We start from the raw sequence: 18,300 nt of genomic DNA, 5'->3' as shown, positions 1-18,300 counted from the left end.
GGAGTTGCAGTTGCGGTGCATCTCCAGGCCAGCAGCAGGGCTGAGGTGGAGGTGGTCATGGTTGCCAAGGCCCCTGAAAATGGCTGGCCAGAGCTGCTCCACCCTGCTCCCCCCAGGTGGAGGACAGTGATATTTGGTAGGTCCAGAAAGAATCTGCCCTCCAGCATGGGGAAGAGGTGGTGGTGCTGCAAAGTCATCTTTGTGGTGGCACAAGGGATGGCAGTGAGGACAAGCTGGCATTGGAGGCAGCAGACGTGATGCTGCTAGACAGAGTGGGAGCAGCTCAGGGGGGCATGAGGGCTCAGCCACACTGGTGACACACAGCAGGGTAGAGTGAAGACCAGCAGCTGGAGCACCAGCACTGTAACACCAAACAGCCACTGCTCCCTTCACCTGGCCATCCTTGAGGCAGCCACCGCTCTGAGACAGGTCTTGGTAGCTTGGTGCAAGCGACAAACTCCTCGTGGTGACTCCTGCCAGCCCATGGCTAGTTCATCCCCTCTGGACCTACATTCCCCATGGTCCTCCCTGCACAGCAGAGTGGAGATGAGCACAAGGATCGGTGCTTCTGAGCCTCTCATCCCATCACTACAGTTGGGTGGTCATCGTGTGCTGGGGAACAATAAGCACCCCAGGAGCTGGCAGGGACAGAGGGGATGTCAACCCAAGGCTTTGGCCAGGGAGGCTTTGGCCATCAGGGAGGTTTGCAGACCCTGGCCAACATGTCCGTCGCCTGCAGGTGGCACCAGGATGGCACATACTAGTTCTGGCAGCTGAGAGTGGTGAAGAGGGAAGGGCTTGAAGGGGAGAGAGACACTAGTAGCAAATCTTTCAGGTTTCTGTTGGGCTGCAGATCTGTTCGTGGTCCCTGGGAGAGCAAAATGCAGAGCCAAAACAGAAATGACAGTCAGAGAGGGAAAACAAAGGCCTCCATGTGCTTCTGCGGGCAAACATTTCACATGGGCATTGACACCAGTGGTCTCTTTGAAACAAGTGGAAGAGCAAAATTAGGAGAACTTGAGGCTGTCAACATGGCATGGCCCCACAGCCCACCTTGCCAGCTGCCCCTTTCTGCACCTTTCTGTCACCTTTCTGCCCTGCACCTCGTGTCTTCTGTCACTGTGCAGCCAGAAAAGGGAAGAACCCTGGGAACAGCAAGTGCACGTCCTGCCCAGGGTCCGGCTGGATTAGTGCTGTGACACGCCAGCTTTTGGCTCCCCTGTGCTGGTGCTCCCACCCTCCTGCATGGCATGGGAGAGGCGATGTCTGGGTCACTGCCCTCTCTCCAGGGGTGCTCTACCCTCCCTCCCTCCCTCCTTCCCTCCTCCTCCCGCGTTCCTGGCTCTGTCCGGCCAGCACTGCTGGCAAAGCAACACAAGGGAGCCCATTCAGCTCTCGCTTCTGCAAGGAGCGTCCGCAGCGGCGCAGGAGCTCAAAAGCCACTGGATGCAGGAGAAGCGAAGGGGGCTGCTTTCTTCTCTTTCTTTGCCACTTCTTGAGGTCCAGGTACCCCCAACCCCCTGGATGCGTGACCCCCCCCGAGGTGTGGGGGAGGGAGTGCTGGGATGATGCCTGGCACATGGCCCAAGTGTGAGCTGGGGGCTGAGCTGGGGCCATCGCGTTGGTGACACTTGCTGGTGGCTGTGCAGGATGGTGGGGTGACCCTAGGATGGGAGGGGGGGCTGCGGCAGGAGTGGCTGTGGCGATGGCAGGAGGGCAGAGTGGGGGTGGGAGGGGGACATAACGAGACATGGTGGGTAAAGGGGTAGGCACTATGGTGGCTCCATGGGGGGGGGGGATGTATTTGCCACACCTGCAGCCCTGCTGCTCTCTCTGTGCTTATCCCAGCCTTGGCCTCTCTCTGGCCCCTCCACCCCAGGGGCTTGCTCCTTCCCAGCCAAAACCAACGCGTCCTTCCTGCAGCTAAACAGTGGAGATCTATTCCAAAAACTGCTATGAATAGCTCAGAGCAGGGGGAGGAGGGTGGGCAGCCTGCAGGGTGGGAGGCAGGAGGCAGCCAGAGTGGTGGAGATGGGACATTTGCAATGAAAAGCAAGACGGCAGCTCAGAAAGCCAGCATGGACACATCCCCTGGGTGGCTGTACCCGCTCACCTTACAAAACACAGGCCTGGATTGTAGGAGGATTGTTGATACACTGTATAGGTCAAGACAATGTTATGCTGATGATATATGATGAAAATTGGGAAGAGGGGAGGGGGGAAGAGTTTGTCTGCTCTAAGCCTGTTCCCCTCAAGCGCCTGCTGAGTAGGCGCTCCCAAACATCCCTCAGTGACATAACCCAGGGAAAAGCTGTTTCCAAGTGGAGACCTGCTATCTCTGACCCTTGCTTTTCATTCTATTTTTCTCCTTCTTCTCATGCTCTTAAGATGATGAGACCTGCCCCATTAGGTCACAGCAAAGTCCACCAGTAAGCGATGCTCTTTAGGGACACACAGGAGCCTGGCCCCTCTCCTGGCCTCACTTCCACCTCTCCTCAGCCACAGGTGCCCTTTGCCATGAGGCTGTGCTGGGGGCTCCTCCTGCTCACTGTGGCTCTGGTACTGGGGGGGACGGCTGCAGCTCGCTGCCCCACACCCTGCATCTGTGACAACCTCCATGCCCATGTCCTCTGCCTCAATGGGAACCTGACAGCTGTCCCCATTGCTATTCCACAGGTGGGTAAAGGAATGGGCAGGGGACGGGGAAAGAGAAGGGGGGGATGGCAGCTCTGGGGTAACTCAGTGTTTTATTCATGTGACCGACAGCTCACCAAAAAACTGGACCTTCGGGGCAACAGCTTCACAGTCATCCCAGTGGAAGCCTTCCTTGCCACCCCATACCTCACACACTTGGACCTGCAGCACTGCAAGGTGGAAAGGCTGGAGGAAGGGGCTTTCCGGGGGCTAGGGAGGCTGGTCCACCTCAACCTGGCCTCCAATGGCATAGCCCTCCTCTACCAGGAGTCCCTGGATGGGCTTTCATCCCTTCAGCACCTCACCCTGGAGGGGAACCGCATTGAGGAGATCCAGCCAGGTGCTTTTGGCCATCTGGGGTCTCTCACTGTCCTCGACCTGAGGGCAAATGCCTTGGTCTACCTCCCAGACATGGTCTTCCAGGGTTTGCAGGCCCTCAGGTGGCTCCGGCTGTCCCACAATGCTCTCCATGTGCTGGGCAGCGAGGCCTTTGCTGCCCTGCCTGCCCTGCGCAGGCTGAGCCTGGACCACAACGAGCTGCAGGCGCTGCCGGGAGAGGCCCTGGCCAGGCTTGATGGGGCCACCCGGCTGGACCTGGGCCACAACCCCATCACCTACCTGCCCGAGGAGGCCCTGGCCATGGCCTCTCTGAAGCACCTCTCCCTGGACCATGCCGCTCTCCAGGACGTGGCACCCGATGCCTTCACCCACAGCCCCCAGCTGCGAACGCTGGACCTCCGCAAAAACCAGCTGCGGGGGCTGCTGCCCCTGGCTGGGGCCGGGGAGCTGGCGCGGGTCAGCCTGGCGGGGAACCCCCTGCTCTGCTCCTGCCTCCTGCGCCCCTTCCACAGCTGGCTGACCAGGGCGCGGGTGCAGGCAGAGGGCTCCTGTGCTGCACCCCCTGCCCTCCGTGGCCGGGCCCTCGACTCCCTGCGGTCCCTCGAGATGCGGTGCGGCCACCCCCGGCCGCCCCCTAGACCCCCCACCCCCTCGGAGCAGCCAAGGGGGGCCGGCAGCGGGCAGTGCCCCCGGGGGTGCTCCTGCTCCCCTGATTTCCGTCACGGGTCCTGCGAGAACAGGGGCCTGCAGGAGATCCCCCGGGGCTTCCCCAAGGACAGCCGCCTCCTCGACCTGCGCCGAAACACCTTCGGGACAGTGCCTCCAGGTGCCTTCCCTGGCCTGAAGGAGCTGGTGTCCCTCCACCTGCAGAGCTGCAGCATCAGGGTGCTGCTCCCTGGGGCGCTGCAGGGGCTGGAGAGCCTGGTCTACCTCTACCTCACCGACAACCACCTCTCCACCTTGGCAGCTGCCACCTTCAAAGGGGCTCCACAGCTGGCCTACCTCAACCTGGACCACAACACCTTCACCCACCTGCCTGCTGGCGCCTTCCAGCTCCTGCCCAACCTCATCTCCCTCCACCTGCAGCACAACGCCATCAGGGAGATAGGAGAGCGTGACCTGGCCGGGACCCAGGGGCTGCGCTGGCTCTACCTCGCTGGGAATGCCATCAGGCACATCTCCCCTGCTGCCCTGGCTCCTGCCAAGATGCTGGAGAAGCTGCACCTGGAGGAAAACCACCTGGCGGAAGTGCCCACAGCCGCCCTGCGGGGCCTGTCGGCCCTTAGTGAGCTGAAGCTGTCCCGAAACCCCATCAAGCGCGTGCAAGATGGTGCCTTCCTGCCAGTGGCCTCCAGCCTGCAGCACCTCTACCTGGACAACATGGGCCTGGAGTGGGTGCGCATGGCTGGGGAGCCCTGAGGGGCAGGGGCACCACGGGGCACAGCCATAGGTCTCATCTTGTTGCACCACCCAGGGCTGGTGGTACCTACAGAGGCATCCAAGCGGCCCCAAATGCCGGAGGCTTCAGGAGGTGCTGGGAGTAGAGGTTTCCTTGGGCTCAGCTGGAGCATCATCTTGCTCCCACCTGTCCCCGAGCTCCTCCAGGACAGCCTTGCTCCTTCTGTTCCATGAAGATGTCCAGTTTCAGTGGGGTCCAGACTATTCCCCAAACCACCTCTTTCCCCCAATATTTCTTCCTGCTCTTACTATGAGCAGCTGTCCTGTGGGACTCTACCCCAAATTCCTCCATGCCCTCAAGAAAGTGGTGTTACCATCACTCTCATGAAGACCACTCACCTTAACAGTGCCCAAGGATTGCTCTAAGACCTCCTGCATGTCACCTACTTTCCAGGAAGACTGAGCAGGGTCTAGTGAGTCCCAAAATGTGTCTGAAACTGGTTTTGTTAATGACAGTCCTCAAGGACATGTGCTGTTGTTTAGAATAGCCCTTTCCCAGGGCTGTCCGGTTCAGGATAGGTTCTCTCAGCCCCACCAGCTGATGAGCAATGCAGGGGCAGAGATTTGCTCCTCTGCTTCCATCAGGATCTCCCTGACTCACCTTCACTTTGTTGCAGATTTCCCCTGGTGCCTTCTCTGGCCTTGGTCCCAAGATCAGAAGCCTCTACCTGGAGAGCAACAAAATGAGCAACATCCCCAACATGAGCAACTTCACGGGGCTGGAGATCCTCAACCTGAGGGACATTCCTTTCCACTGCGACTGCCAGCTCCTCCCCCTGCACAGGTGAGTGGCACAGAGGGGAACAGGCCTGAGGGACAACCTGGCTGACAGCAGGACCCTGCCATGCCACAGGCATGAGCACATGGCATAATGGCCATTTTGGGTCTTCTCCCATGGTGGGGAGATGGAGCACATGCCTACGCCTCTAGATCTAAATGGAAGACTGAAAGGAATGTGCTAGTCCGGTGTACAAACACTCAGATAGTCAAAGGTCACCCAGGTGAGGTCCTAAGCAACTTGGCCTGGCTTTGAAGCTACCTGTGCCCACTCATGGGCATGGAATGTCACCTATCCCTTCACCCCATCCCACTCCTTTCCCGCATCTCCAGGTGGATCAACAAACTCAACCTCCGTGTAGGGGCCACCTGCATGTCCCCTGAACAAGCTCAGGGGCTGAAGGTGAAGCTTTCCACCACTTTCCTAACCTGCCCTGGGCAGGGAAAAGGTGAGGCTGGGGGAGCCAGTCCTGACAAGGCCAAGGGTGTGAGCAAGCCCAGCAAGGAAAAGAGATGGGGAAAATCAACAGCCAGAGGCTTCAAGAAGAGCAGAGCTTAAGAAAAACATGCAGGACACAACAGGTCCACACCTACAGCTTGGTGAGGGCAGCTTTGCTGGATTTGTCCCCACCACAGCCACATGGACATTGCACAAGTTGCAAAGGAGAGAGCCTGGTGCCATCAGAGATGCCAATTTGCCAAAGATGCAGGATCTATTTTTACAGGACACAGGGGCACATTACCCTGAAAAGAACTGGTGCAAAAAGCTTCCATAGTATTTCCAACATGATTGGAGGACTCAACAATGCCAAATACTTGCATTGTCTTCCCAAGGTTCCTTTCAGCCATGCAGCTGGAATCTACAAGTTTGTTTATACTTTTAAGAGCCCCGTGCTTTTGTTGTTGTTCTTGTTGTTTTAAGAGGCTTCACTGCTTTAGAAACAATTAAAGAGCCCTGAGAAGGACTTTGAAGAGCCTCAGTGCAAGACCCTGCACTGGCTCAAACCTTCGAGCAGAAAACTTCAAAATTATCATCAGTGAGAACATCACCTGAACTCCCAGCAGCTCCTCAGAAATAAAGCATAAGCAGATTGAAAGCTTTCTATTTCCTGCTAAATTTGATCGGTGCTTCCCGCTTCCCATCCATAAGTGACATATCCAATCTACACCCCATGGCAGCCCTAGTAGAGATGTCCCAACCCCAGAAGGAACACAAGGTGGTTCTTTTTAAAGTCAGAAATTTGTTCAAATTGGGATGGCTTGAAAAGGCAAACACTTCTAGTTGTTAAATGACCACATGGAGCATGGAACTGTTTACATAGAATCATGGAATGGTTTGGGTTGGAAGGGACCTTAAAGACTATCTAGTCCCAATCCCCCTTCATGAGCAGGGACACCTCCCACCAGACCAGGTTGCTCAAAGCTCCATCCAGCCTGGCCTTGAACACTTGCAGGTATGGTGCATCCACAGCTTCTCTGGACAACCTGTTCCATTGTCTCACCACTTCCACAGTAAAGAATCTCTTCCCAAGATCTAATCTAAATCAATCCTCTTCCAGTTTAAAGCCATTTCCCCATGTCCTATCACTAGAAGCCCTTGTAAAAGGTCCCTCCCCAGCTTTCCTGTAGCCCCTTTAGGTACTGAAAGCCCGTTATAAGGTCTCCCCAGAGCCTTCCCTTCTCCAGGCTGAACAATCCCAACTCTCTCAGCCTGTCTTCACAGGAGAGGCGCTCCAGCCCTCAATAAAAATCCCACACCCTCCATGACACTCATCCCATCATGGCTGCTTTCCACAGGAGCCCAGAGCCCTCCCAGGGATGGAGGGATGGGCAGAGATGGCACAGCTGTTCTGTCTAGTTTGACACAGACCATCCACACTTTTTCCACTTGTGTTTCATGGCTTCCCCCAAGGTGTTTTCTTCCCTTTCCAGTTGAAGGCTCCATTTCCCTCTTTAGAAGGGAAAAGAGGAAGACTGCTGGTTACTTCCAGTCTCTACCCTCTGTTTTGTAGATGGTGAGCTTGCCAACATTATTTTTTGGTCACGAACCACTGTACAAAGTGGGAACTATTTTGGCAACACAAGCTCTTGCCTGGAACTTGAGGGGAGCATGGCCAAGGGAACGATTTCATGGGCAAGGCAGTGTCCTGGGTGGCCACCATTTCCCTGTAGGGTTTGACAAGACACTTGCCCTACAGCCGGCCAGGCACTAACTGGCAGGACACTTCCTCACCTGCAGAAAGCTCACGGGAACTTGTTACAGGAGATTTAAAACTGTTCTTCATCACTGTAGCCACACTGACCTTTCTGATTTCTGTCCTGAACTTTGATGGCCCATCTGAGGAAAGAGAGGAATGTTACAGCTTTGCTATAAAATGGGAAATGGCATTTCCTGCCTTAAGTTAACCTGTTGCAGTCCTGTGACATTCAGCCCTGAGGTGGAACTGGCAAGTAGAGAGGAAAGAGGCACAGAGAAACCCTACTGCATGTCTAAAAAAACCACCCAAAACAGAGTTGACTGGAATGTGGCCATGGATGGTTATGTGCTTTTTAGGAAAGATAGGGCAGGGAAGCGAGGTGGTGGGGTTGCTCTTTATGTGAGAGAGCAACTAGAATGTATTGAGTTTCATGCAGGGGCTGATGAGGGGCATGTTGAAATTCTGTGGGTAAGAATTAAGGGGCAAGCAGGTGCGGGTGACACAGTTGTGGGGGTCTACTACAGACCTCCTGATCAAGGTGAGGAGGTTGATGAGGCTTTCTACAAGCAACTGAAAGCAGCCTCACAACTACAGTCGCTGGTCCTCATGGGAGATTTCAACTACCCTGATATCTGCTGGAAGACTCACACAGCCAGCCTTTCACAGTCTAGGAGGTTCCTCCAATGCATTGATGATAACTTCTTAATGCAAATGGTGGACAAGCCGACTAGAAGAGGAGCGCTGCTGGATCTTGTACTAACCAGCAAGGAGGGCCTTGTTGAAGCAGTGGTGGTCAATGGCAGCCTTGGCTGCAGTGATCATGAGATGGTGGAGTTCAGGATCCTGTGTGGAAGGAACAAAATACCCAGCAGGACCAGAACCCTGGACTTCCACAGGGCAAACTTTGGTCTCCTCAATCATCTATTAAGGGAAATCCCATGGGACAGGGTGCTAGAAAATAAAGGAGCTCAAGATTTCAAGGCCAGGCTGGACAGGACTTTGATCAACCTGGTCTACTGGGAGGTGTCCCTGCCCATGCAGGGAGGTTGGAACTATATGATATTTAAGATCCCTTCCAACCTAACTACTCTGATTTAATAATAATAATATGTCTAGGAGTGGGGATTAAGAACTTTACTCCATATTTTGTATTGGGCTTCTGACAACTTTGCCTTTCTATTTACATAAATCAGTAAAAAAACTCCCCTTTGAGCTGTTTTTGAAGACCTGCTAAGATTTTGCTAAGAACAGGCCTTTTAATTCTCATCAATTTCTCCTCTCTTTTCCAAAGAAAGGACCATGCTTTTACTTCTCTAGAACAGAGAATAGAGAAAGCAGCCTTCAAGACTTATTTTTTTTTTTTCCTTTTTTTTTTTTACATAGGGTCTAAACACTCCATGCAGATTTTGGGAGGTTTTCCCCCAAAATATATACATAGGACCTTTTCCAAGGGCTATTGAAAGGCCTTTAAAAGCTTCTTATTTTAATGATTTTACAGTGGAACCTAAAGAAAAGCAGTGCTGTAAGAAGAGCAAATATATGATTTGACTGAATAGAGAATTTCTAAAATAAAGAAAATACAGGAAAAAATAGAGATAGGTAAAGTGTTCTGGAGTAGAAGAACCAGAACAAGTTTCAATGTGGACTAAACTTGGAAGAATCTTTGAGTCAAAGAGAAGGCTAGACTGAGAAAACTGAGAACTGAAAGGATTGGAAAAGATAATATTATAACTCATGATTTCTTATCCATAGGTAAATCTGTAATGTTTAGAATAACCTCTTTTTGAAGACATACATAATAAAAACAAATGTGGTGGTAGAGAAACAGTTTTGAATTCCTGCAGATTTGCTGAGCTGTGAATTCAGAAAAGGTAAACCTCTGAAAGAGGGAATTTAAAAGCATTTTAAAATGCAACATTTAGATAAAACAAATAAACAAATAAATAAGTGGTTATAATAGAAAAATAAAAATAAAACAAAATATGGGATAATCTGAAATATTCTCTTCCATTTTTTTAAATTTGAACAACAGAAGCTGTTACCTGTCCTACCTTACTCCTAAACACTGAAACCCAGAAAGAAAAAACAAGGGACAAAAAAACCAAACCATTTTACACTCCTACAAAATTACACATATTTATATTTCAAAGAATCATTGCATTCTAATTATTCACAGTACTGCTATGACTTTTCACTCTACTTTGAATTTCTTCCCCTTAATAGCAAGTCTCCTTGCTTTCTCTTTTAATGTAGCAATACTACAGAATCTAAAAGAAGAAAGGTAAAGAAAGAGAGAAAGAAGGATAGACTGAGAGTGAAAAGCCTGACAACTGTGTAACAAACAAGAACATAGTAGAAAAAAAATGTATTGTACTGAAGCTGAAAATTCTTTTTGAAAAATGTCAGAAGACCAGGTAGATTATTAAGCAATACAGTAAGATAATTATTTGTTTGCCTTGTTTGTACAATATTAACTACCTAATTTGTAAGGCATGGTGATAGAATTTAAATGCTAATAAAATCTTAACTGAGCTGATGTAATCACAACAAAACAGATTTTATATGAGTACATATCCTGTGTGGAAGGAACAAAATACCCAGCAGGACCAGAACCCTGGACTTCCACAGGGCAAACTTTGGTCTCCTCAATCATCTATTAAGGGAAATCCCATGGGACAGGGTGCTAGAAAATAAAGGAGCTCAAGATAGCTGGTCAACATTCAAGGACCACTTCTTGCAAGCACAGGATCAGAGTGTCCCAATGGTTAGGAAATCTAGTAAGGGTGCTAGGAGACCTGCATGGTTAAAGAAGGAACTACTGGGCAAACTTAAGTGGAAAAGGAAAATCTATAGATCATGGAAGGAGGGGCTGGTCACTTGGGAGGAATATAGGACTGTTGTCAGAGGATGTAGGGAGGCAATTAGGAAAGCTAAGGCCTCCTTGGAACTTAACCTTGCAAGTCAGGTTAAGGATAATAGAAAGGGCTTTTTCAAGTACATAGCTAGCAAAACTAGCAATAGAGGCAATATTGGCCCATTGAGGAATGAGGTGGGAGCCCTGGTGACAGAGGATATAAAGAAGGCAGAGGTGCTGAATGCCTTCTTTGCCTCTGTCTTCACTCCTGCAGGGTCTCCCTATGAGCCCCAGATTCATATAGCCCCAGAAGAAGTCAAGATAGAGGAAGAGTTTGACATGGTAGATGAGGATTGGGTTAGGGATCAGTTGAGTAATCTGGACATCCATAAATCAATGGGTCCAGATGGAATGCACCCAAGGGTGCTGAGGGAGCTGGCGGAGGTCATTGCTAGGCCACTCTCCATCATCTTCAGTAAATCATGGGCAACAGGTGAGGTGCCTGAGGACTGGAGGATAGCAAATGTCACTCCAGTCTACAAGAAGGGCAAGAAGGAGGACCCGGGTAACTATAGACCGGTCAGCCTCACCTCCATCCCTGGAAAGGTGATGGAACAACTTGTTCTTGTCACTATCTCCAGGCACATCAAGGACATGGGGGTCATCAAGAGCAGTCAGCATGGTTTTATCAAGGGTAAATCATGTTTGACTAACCTCATAGCCTTCTATGAGGAAATTACTAGGTGGATAGATGATGGTAGAGCGGTAGATGTGGTTTATCTTGATTTCAGTAAAGCATTTGACACCGTCTCCCACAGCATCCTTGTGGATAAGTTGATCAGGTATGGGTTTGGTGACCAGGAAGTGAGGTGGATTAGGAACTGGTTGAAAGGAAGGAGTCAGAGAGTTGTAGTCAATGGGGTAGAATCTGGTTGGAGGTGTGTTACTAGTGGAGTCCCACAAGGGTCGGTGCTGGGACCGGTGTTGTTCAACATCTTCATCAACGACCTGGATGAGGGTATAGAATGTACCCTCAGCAAGTTTGCTGATGACACTAAGCTGGGAGGAGTGGCTGACACACCAGAAGGCTGTGCTGCCATTCAGAGAGACTTAGATAGGTTGGAGAGTTGGGCGGGGAGAAACATGATGAAATTCAACAAGGGGAAGTGCAGAGTTTTACATTTGGGGAAGAACAACACCATGTCCCAGTACAGGTTGGGGGCTGAACTGCTGGAGAGTAGTGTAGGTGAAAGAGACCTGGGGGTCCTGGTAGACAGGAGGATGACCATGAGCCAGCAATGTGCCCTTGTGGCCAAGAAGGCCAATGGCATCCTGGGGTGTATTAGAAAGGGTGTGGTTAGTAGGTCAAGAGAGGTTCTCCTCCCCCTCTATTCTGCATTGGTGAGGCCACATCTGGAGTATTGTGTCCAGTTCTGGGCCCCTCAGTTCAAAAAGGACAGGGAACTGCTCGAAAGAGTCCAGTGCAGAGCTACGAAGATGATTAGGGGAGTGGAACATCTCCCTTATGAGGAAAGGCTGAGGGAGCTGGGTCTCTTTAGCTTGGAGAAAAGGAGACTGAGGGGTGACCTCATCAATGTTTACAAATATGTAAGGGGTGAGTGTCAGGGGGATGGAGTTAGGCTTTTCTCAGTGATGACCAGTGATAGGACAAGGGGTAATGGGTGTAAATTGGAGCATAGGAGGTTCAAGGTGAATATCCGAAAAATTTTTTTTACTGTAAGAGTGACAGAGCACTGGAACAGACTGCCCAGGGAGGTTGTGGAGTCTCCCTCACTGGAGACATTCAAAACCCACCTGGATGAGTTCCTGTGTGATGTACTCTAGGTGACCCTGCTCTGGCAGGGGGGTTGGACTAGATGATCTCTCGAGGTCCCTTCCAGCCCCTAAGATTCTATGATTCTATGATTCTATGATACCCACCCACTTACAGCCCTTCTCTGCTCCCCATCTTGGCTAATCCTGGTTTTGATGACTTGAAAAAAAAAATACACAAGCTTTTGGCCTCTGCCTCAAGTTTACTGCACAGGGCTTTAGGGTACAAATCGTGGATCAAATTTATAGTAGGATTGCTAAAAAATTAAAAATTCAATCTGTGCATCATGTTCTCTGCAGTTCTGGGTTCAAAAGCAAGAAATGATGACACTCAGAAAGGTCTCTTGCCTCAAGATGCATCATCATCCCTTTTTGTATTTTTTTTTTTCAGCTCTTTCCACTCTTCCTGTCCTGACTTTCTCGGGGGTTGTGGGCCTAGACCAGGGAGCAGACCTCCAATGTCCTACATGGGCAGCCTGACACATGCAACCTGCACCCATCATCCCAGACTGCAGCAGCTCCCGCCATGGCTGAGAACCCAAAATGCCCCTTTGTGCTCTGGAAGCCCCTTTTCCCATCGGGAACTTTTGCTCAGAAAAGTGCCTTCAAAGTTGGGCACACGCAGCCCCAGCAGCCACCCTAGTCATGCTCCTCAGCATGCCTGTGGCCTTTCTGGAGCTTGTTTCCCAGGGCTTAAGATCACAAGTCTAAGGGATATTTTCTTGCGTATCAGGAAAGCAGAGTTGAGATGTTGCAGGGTGGTCTGCCTCAAAAACCGAAGTCCCTGTTAGTCTTCTGCTTCCCTTTGCCATGACTTCCCTCAGAGTCACCTGGTGAAGCGCAGGCTGCTGTGGGCAGGTGGGGAATAGTCCCAGATCAGTCTGTGACCTCCTCCTGCTTTATGCTGCTGATGGGAATGGGAAGCTCTGTGGCTCCCAAATCTGCTAACGAGGGGTCAATGGTTTCTTCTTTCACCTGCACAGCAATGACTAGCAAGAGACAAAAAAGGAAAAACAAATACATAAAATCAACCCATGCTGCTGCGCTTTCCCTGCTGCACCCCAGAACCAGCTCTGTTCATGCAGATATTCAGTGTCCCAGGTTTCCCACCTGCTTCTTGAGTGTCCCTTACCACAGGGAGCCCTGTCTTGCTGGCACAAATCTATTCACGGTCACAGGGGCAATAAGGACAGGATTAAACCCTGGCAGCATTCAGCTGCCTGCTCCCAAGAGCAACTTCTCCCAGGGCCAAGGGAAGAAAAATAATTGTGGTCCATTCTCTACATGCCTGGGTCCACACTGAGGAACTGAAACTTTTCTGAGCAACAGGGACCTTCATGAGGAACACAAAGCACCTCACTCACCCTCTTCCCTGACACCCAGTAGGGCTGGCAGGTGACCCAGCTGCCAGATGCTCTTCTATTCACATCTCTTGGTGCTCAGCACAACGGATGGTGTTCATATGGTGCAACGACCCCTATGGGGGCCAGGATGTGACAATAAACTTTGACATGTCCAGATCGACTCTCCTCCCTAACTGCCCCCACACAACTGGACTGCTCAGTAGAGTAGCCAAGCCCTCAGCAGGCATCAGCAGTATTAAGATACCCTGCTGGACTGGTGCTACTAAACCTTCTCAGGAGGCAAAGTCTTCCCAGGGAAAGTTGGGAAAGGGTTTCTTCCACTCGCTCTGTCTGGGAAAGGACATTTGTCATGTGCTACCTTTCCCTGCTTGGGGAGGCACCCATGACTTAATGGCCACGAGGAGTACAGGCCTGGGGAGGGCCCCCAGCACGCAGGACATACGTGGAACAGCGGCACGTGGCTGCTGGGCAGAGTAACTCAGTCTCTTACTCTCATCAGGTGCAGGCTCTGGCAAAGCCTGGCTGGAAGCTCTGGCTTCTCGTCTCATCCTCGGGTTGGAAGGCTTCTTGGTAGTCTGCCTGACGTTGCGGGTTTTGGCAGATAACTTTTTTCCTTAACAAAGAGATAACAGAGCATGGGGAAAAGTGTTTCTTTTCTACTGGAAAATCAGCAACCCTGCTGCATGGAGAAACCACACGCCAGGGACCAGCACAACTGATGAGCAAGCTACGTGGTCATTAGCTGCTAAGGTTACTCAACAAAAATGGCCTACTGGAGAAAAACTCTACAGCCATCATCTCAAAATATGCTCCTCCGTGTTCTCCTTCATTAAAGGCAAGGCACTTCAGCATGTGCTTATCTTCCGCGGAGCGGGTCCTGTTGGAATCAGTCTGGAGTCCGCTTTGCTTACCTGTCTGGGCCTAGTCCTAGGCAATGGGCAGGTTGGCTCCAAGGCAGGAACATGGTAGCATTAATGTTTTCATTTTAGCTGACGTTTTTATTTAGGTTGAACTTCTCTATATTCTTTAGATGTCCTTTCCTCTCCACCCCCTAGGAAGGAATTTCTTGCCTGTCTACAACATGACTTGCCACAACTATTGCAACGATGACAACAACAACAATGACGACAAGATGAAACAATAACATGGTCCAGCCCCACTAATGGCCTCTTCAGCCATCTTAAGGCCTTCTTTCCCTCAGCACAAAGCAGGAAGGGTTGCTCTCCAGCCACCCTCCAGCTGCAGCAAACCATCTCCCTCTGACCATGGACACAGTGGGGAAAGCAGCACAACCTCATGCCTAGAAGCAAGCACCATCTATACCTTGGCCAACAGAAAACAGACTGCAAAAGAGATCCTTCCCACACACAGAGCTCTCTGGTCTCTCAGGTAATGCGGACAGTAAAGAAGGATGAAACTGTGTTGCCAAGCCCACACCTGACTGTGGGCATTCACAGCAAGACAAGGCCTCTCTCTCCTGCTCTGAGAGGACATGGACAGGGTTCCTCTAACTGGGCCCAGCCTGTGAGCGAGCGGGAGGGCACTAATCAAACATCACTCACTCTTCTTTCCATAGGGTTTCTTCTTCCTCTTGGGCACCTCCTTGGCCTTCACTGGAGTTGTGGGCTCTGTCATGGAGACGAGAGGGAAACGAAAGCCAAATCCCATAACCAGTAGGTACGTGGGATGAAGTGACATAAGCGAGAAACAAGATCCACCCGTCCCCCCGAGCCAACGCCCTCTTCCCGAGAGAACCAGCTGAGAGGAACACCAGGCTCTAGCCAGTGGATGGCTGTGCTACCAGGAGAGGGCCCATGGCGGCAGTCTGGGGCAACACAGTGGGGAGAGGCTCAGTAGAGGCTTGGCAAGGACAGTAAAGAACCAAGATTTGTAGCTTGGGACAAGAAGGAAAACATCTGCAAAGGTGAGGCAGTGGCCTCCCTGTGACAAGGGAAGGAATAAACTCTTGAAAGGGATGCTCTTACTTTTTACAGACAGAGTCAGAGAATTGATGAAAAAAGAGAGCAGGGGCCAAGCTCCCCCTGCTACTTGCCTGAGGTTGTAGGTATGCTTAGTAAAAGGGAGCTCTGCAGGGACAGGACCACCTGGAACTCTACCAGACTTCATCAGGAGCAATGCTCTGTTGGTGTGCAGGTGGGGGAACAGAGGAAAAACAGAGCCAACCTCAAATCTCAGGTTGTTATCTCCTCCAAACAGACTCCTCACTCTGCCAGCTGCTGGAACATGTGGCAGCAGAGGAAGACTTACAGCAGCCAGCATGATCAAGGAGGCAATTTTCTCCTCCCTACAAGGTCCAAAAAGGAGGAACCACTCACAGAGCAGGAGGAAGGAAACCTTTGCCTCTAACATTAGCAACCGCAGTCAGATCTTCACTCACCTGGAACAACAGGTGGTTGAAGCTGATAGCCTGTCAGCTCACACCACCCCACAGGATAAATGTCTGGAGATTCACAGTCCACCCACTGGTCATACTCATCGTCCCAGCCATCAAAGTGGATGCTAAGGAGACGGTGGACGACGCGCTTCACTGTGGCTACACAGATGAGCCGGGGCTCCATCAGGTCCACTGCTTCCACCTTCATACCTGCCTTGAAGCCGTGGTTTGGGCAGTCCTACATGCAGAAAAAAGGAAAAAAGAAAACCCAAGGCTATCACACCCAGTCCAAACACACACCCAGCCACCAGCACCCCACAGCAGCTACAGCCTTGTCTCCAGCTTAAAGCAAGTAGAGGGAGAACAAGCCCAGTCACACAACAGGACCAAGCAGTCACATGACAGAAGGGGACATGCATGAACAGATCCAAGGCCAGCCCAGCTTTTAGAAATGAGATCCTAACCTAAGGGGAGCAGCAGCAGCTAAGGGACATCACATCAAATCCATTAACCTGAGCTAGTCCCGGGAAATCAGAAAGATGGGCACAGGCTGAGATGCTGCAGCAGTTTTGCTGCTGCAAAGCAGACTCCCTGTACCCAAGTGCCAGCCACATGTCCACAAGCAGTTAGTGGTGCAGCACTCACTGGGAGCCTGCAGCTCTCAGAAACAAGAGGTCACATCCAGAGAGACCAAGATATTACATACACTGCATATCCCAACCAGCCAAACAGGGGCTTTACTTGGAGAGCACACAGATCTGTGCTTTAGGCCCTCCTTAGAGAAGTGCTGACTGGCAGAAAAGAGCAGCCCACTAAAGACATTGGATATTGCCTACCCTGACTTCAGGAAGGCTTTTTACACTGTTCCCTATGAGATACTCATAGAGAAGCTGATAAAGTATGGGCTGGATGAGCAGACAGTATGATGGACTGAAAACTGGCAGAGTGGCTGGGCCCAGAGGGTGTTGATTAGTGGCAAGAAGTCTAGTTGAAGGCCAGTAATTAGCAGTATACCCCAGGGATAAATACTTGGTCCAATACTGTTCAACATCTGCATTAATTATCTAGCTGACATGACCAAGTGTCATGTCAAACTCAGCAACTTGCAGGTAGTAAAAAACTGGAGGAGACTGATATACTAGAGGGTTCTGCTGCCATCCAGATGGACCTTGATGAGCTGGAGAAATGGTCTGACAGGAACCTGATGCAGTTCAACAAAAGGAAATGTAAAGACCTCCACCTCGGAAGGAATAACCCCAGGCACCAGCATATGCTGCGGACCAAGTGGCTGGAAAGCAGCTTGGAAGAAAAGGGCCTAGGGATCCTGGTGGACGTGAAGTTTAACATGAGCCAGGAACGTGCCCTTGGGACAAATAATGTTAATGGTATCCTCACTGCATTAAGAGGAATGTTTCCAGTTGGTCAAGGGAGGTGATCCTTCCCCTCTGCTCAGCACTGGTGAGGCCAAACCTGGAGTGTTGAGTCTAGGTCTGGGCTCCCCGTACAAAAGAGACATGGACATACTGCAGAGTCCAATGAAGGGCCACAAAGATGATGAAGGAACTGGAGCATCCCTCCCATGGGGAAAGGCAGAGAGAACTGGGACTGTTCAGCCTGGAGAAGAGAAGGCTCAGGGGGATCTCATTAATGAGTATAAAAGCCTGAAGGGAGGGTGCAAAGATGGAGCCAGGTTCTTCTCAGTGGTGCCCAGGGAGAGGACCAAAGACAATGGGCACAAACTGATACACAGGATGTTCCCTCTGAACATCAGGAAACACTTTTTACCATGGAGGTGACTTAGCATTGGTACAGGTTGCCCAAGGAGGCTGCAGAATCTCCGTGGACAGCTGTCTGGACAAGTCCTGGGCAGTGTGCTCTAGTTGACCCTGCTTGTGGAGTGGGCTTGGACAAGATGGACTACAGAAGTCCCTTCCACTTCAACAGTTTTGTGACAGCCAGAGCTCTTGGGCTCCTCCTTGCTGACTGAAAACACCCCTAGAAATCTCTTCTTCTTGATAGCACTTACTGTGTTGAAAAGCCGTGCTGGAACAGGTCTTGAATTAGTCTTTTTCAAGTAACTTTCCCAGCTGAAGGTCTCTGCATCATGCCCTGCAGCAAAAACAGCAGGAAAAAGGCAGGCACTGGGCAGAGCAGCTGGGGGAAAAGGCAGAATAGGCAGGAAGGAGGCAGGGCACCTGGTTGCAAAGCAGCTTCCTTAACCAGCACCTATGGCCTGATCTTGCATATAAATCTAGTGCACAGATTGCATAGCAGTCCAGCACCCCCCTCCAGTGGGCAAATACGGAAAAGTGCAAAGTGCAGCTCTGAACCCTGTGTCAGTCCAGACCACAGAGAAAGGTGAGGAGAAACGACAGGAACGAGTATGTT

The 18,300-nt window shown here is 51.0% G+C and overlaps 2 protein-coding genes across 2 annotated transcripts in view; one reads left to right on the top strand and one right to left on the bottom strand.

The window, feature by feature from the left end:
• The first annotated feature begins 2,517 nt into the window (after window positions 1-2,517).
• CHADL (chondroadherin-like) lies at window positions 2,518-5,827 on the top strand. The gene is made up of 4 exons (XM_009996351.1): window positions 2,518-2,676; window positions 2,767-4,428; window positions 5,109-5,275; window positions 5,602-5,827. The coding sequence occupies exons 1-4, from the start codon at window positions 2,518-2,520 to the stop codon at window positions 5,825-5,827; spliced, it is 2,214 nt and encodes a 737-aa protein (XP_009994653.1).
• A 7,202-nt stretch (window positions 5,828-13,029) lies between these two features.
• Window positions 13,030-18,300, bottom strand: part of L3MBTL2 (l(3)mbt-like 2 (Drosophila)) — a 29,481-nt gene continuing 24,210 nt past the window's right edge. Inside the window, exons 14-18 of the mRNA XM_009996371.1 lie at window positions 17,939-18,021; window positions 15,916-16,150; window positions 15,080-15,145; window positions 14,008-14,130; window positions 13,030-13,142 (exon numbers count right to left, since the gene is read on the bottom strand). Of these exons, the coding sequence (XP_009994673.1) occupies window positions 13,030-13,142; window positions 14,008-14,130; window positions 15,080-15,145; window positions 15,916-16,150; window positions 17,939-18,021 (620 nt within the window). The remainder of the gene's footprint in view (window positions 13,143-14,007; window positions 14,131-15,079; window positions 15,146-15,915; window positions 16,151-17,938; window positions 18,022-18,300) is intronic.

Source organism: Chaetura pelagica, unplaced genomic scaffold (genome assembly GCF_000747805.2).
Source record: "Chaetura pelagica isolate M959 unplaced genomic scaffold, ChaPel_1.0 scaffold414, whole genome shotgun sequence".
NCBI classification, from domain to species: domain Eukaryota; kingdom Metazoa; phylum Chordata; class Aves; order Apodiformes; family Apodidae; genus Chaetura; species Chaetura pelagica.
This window is presented reverse-complemented; position numbering and strand designations above follow the sequence as displayed.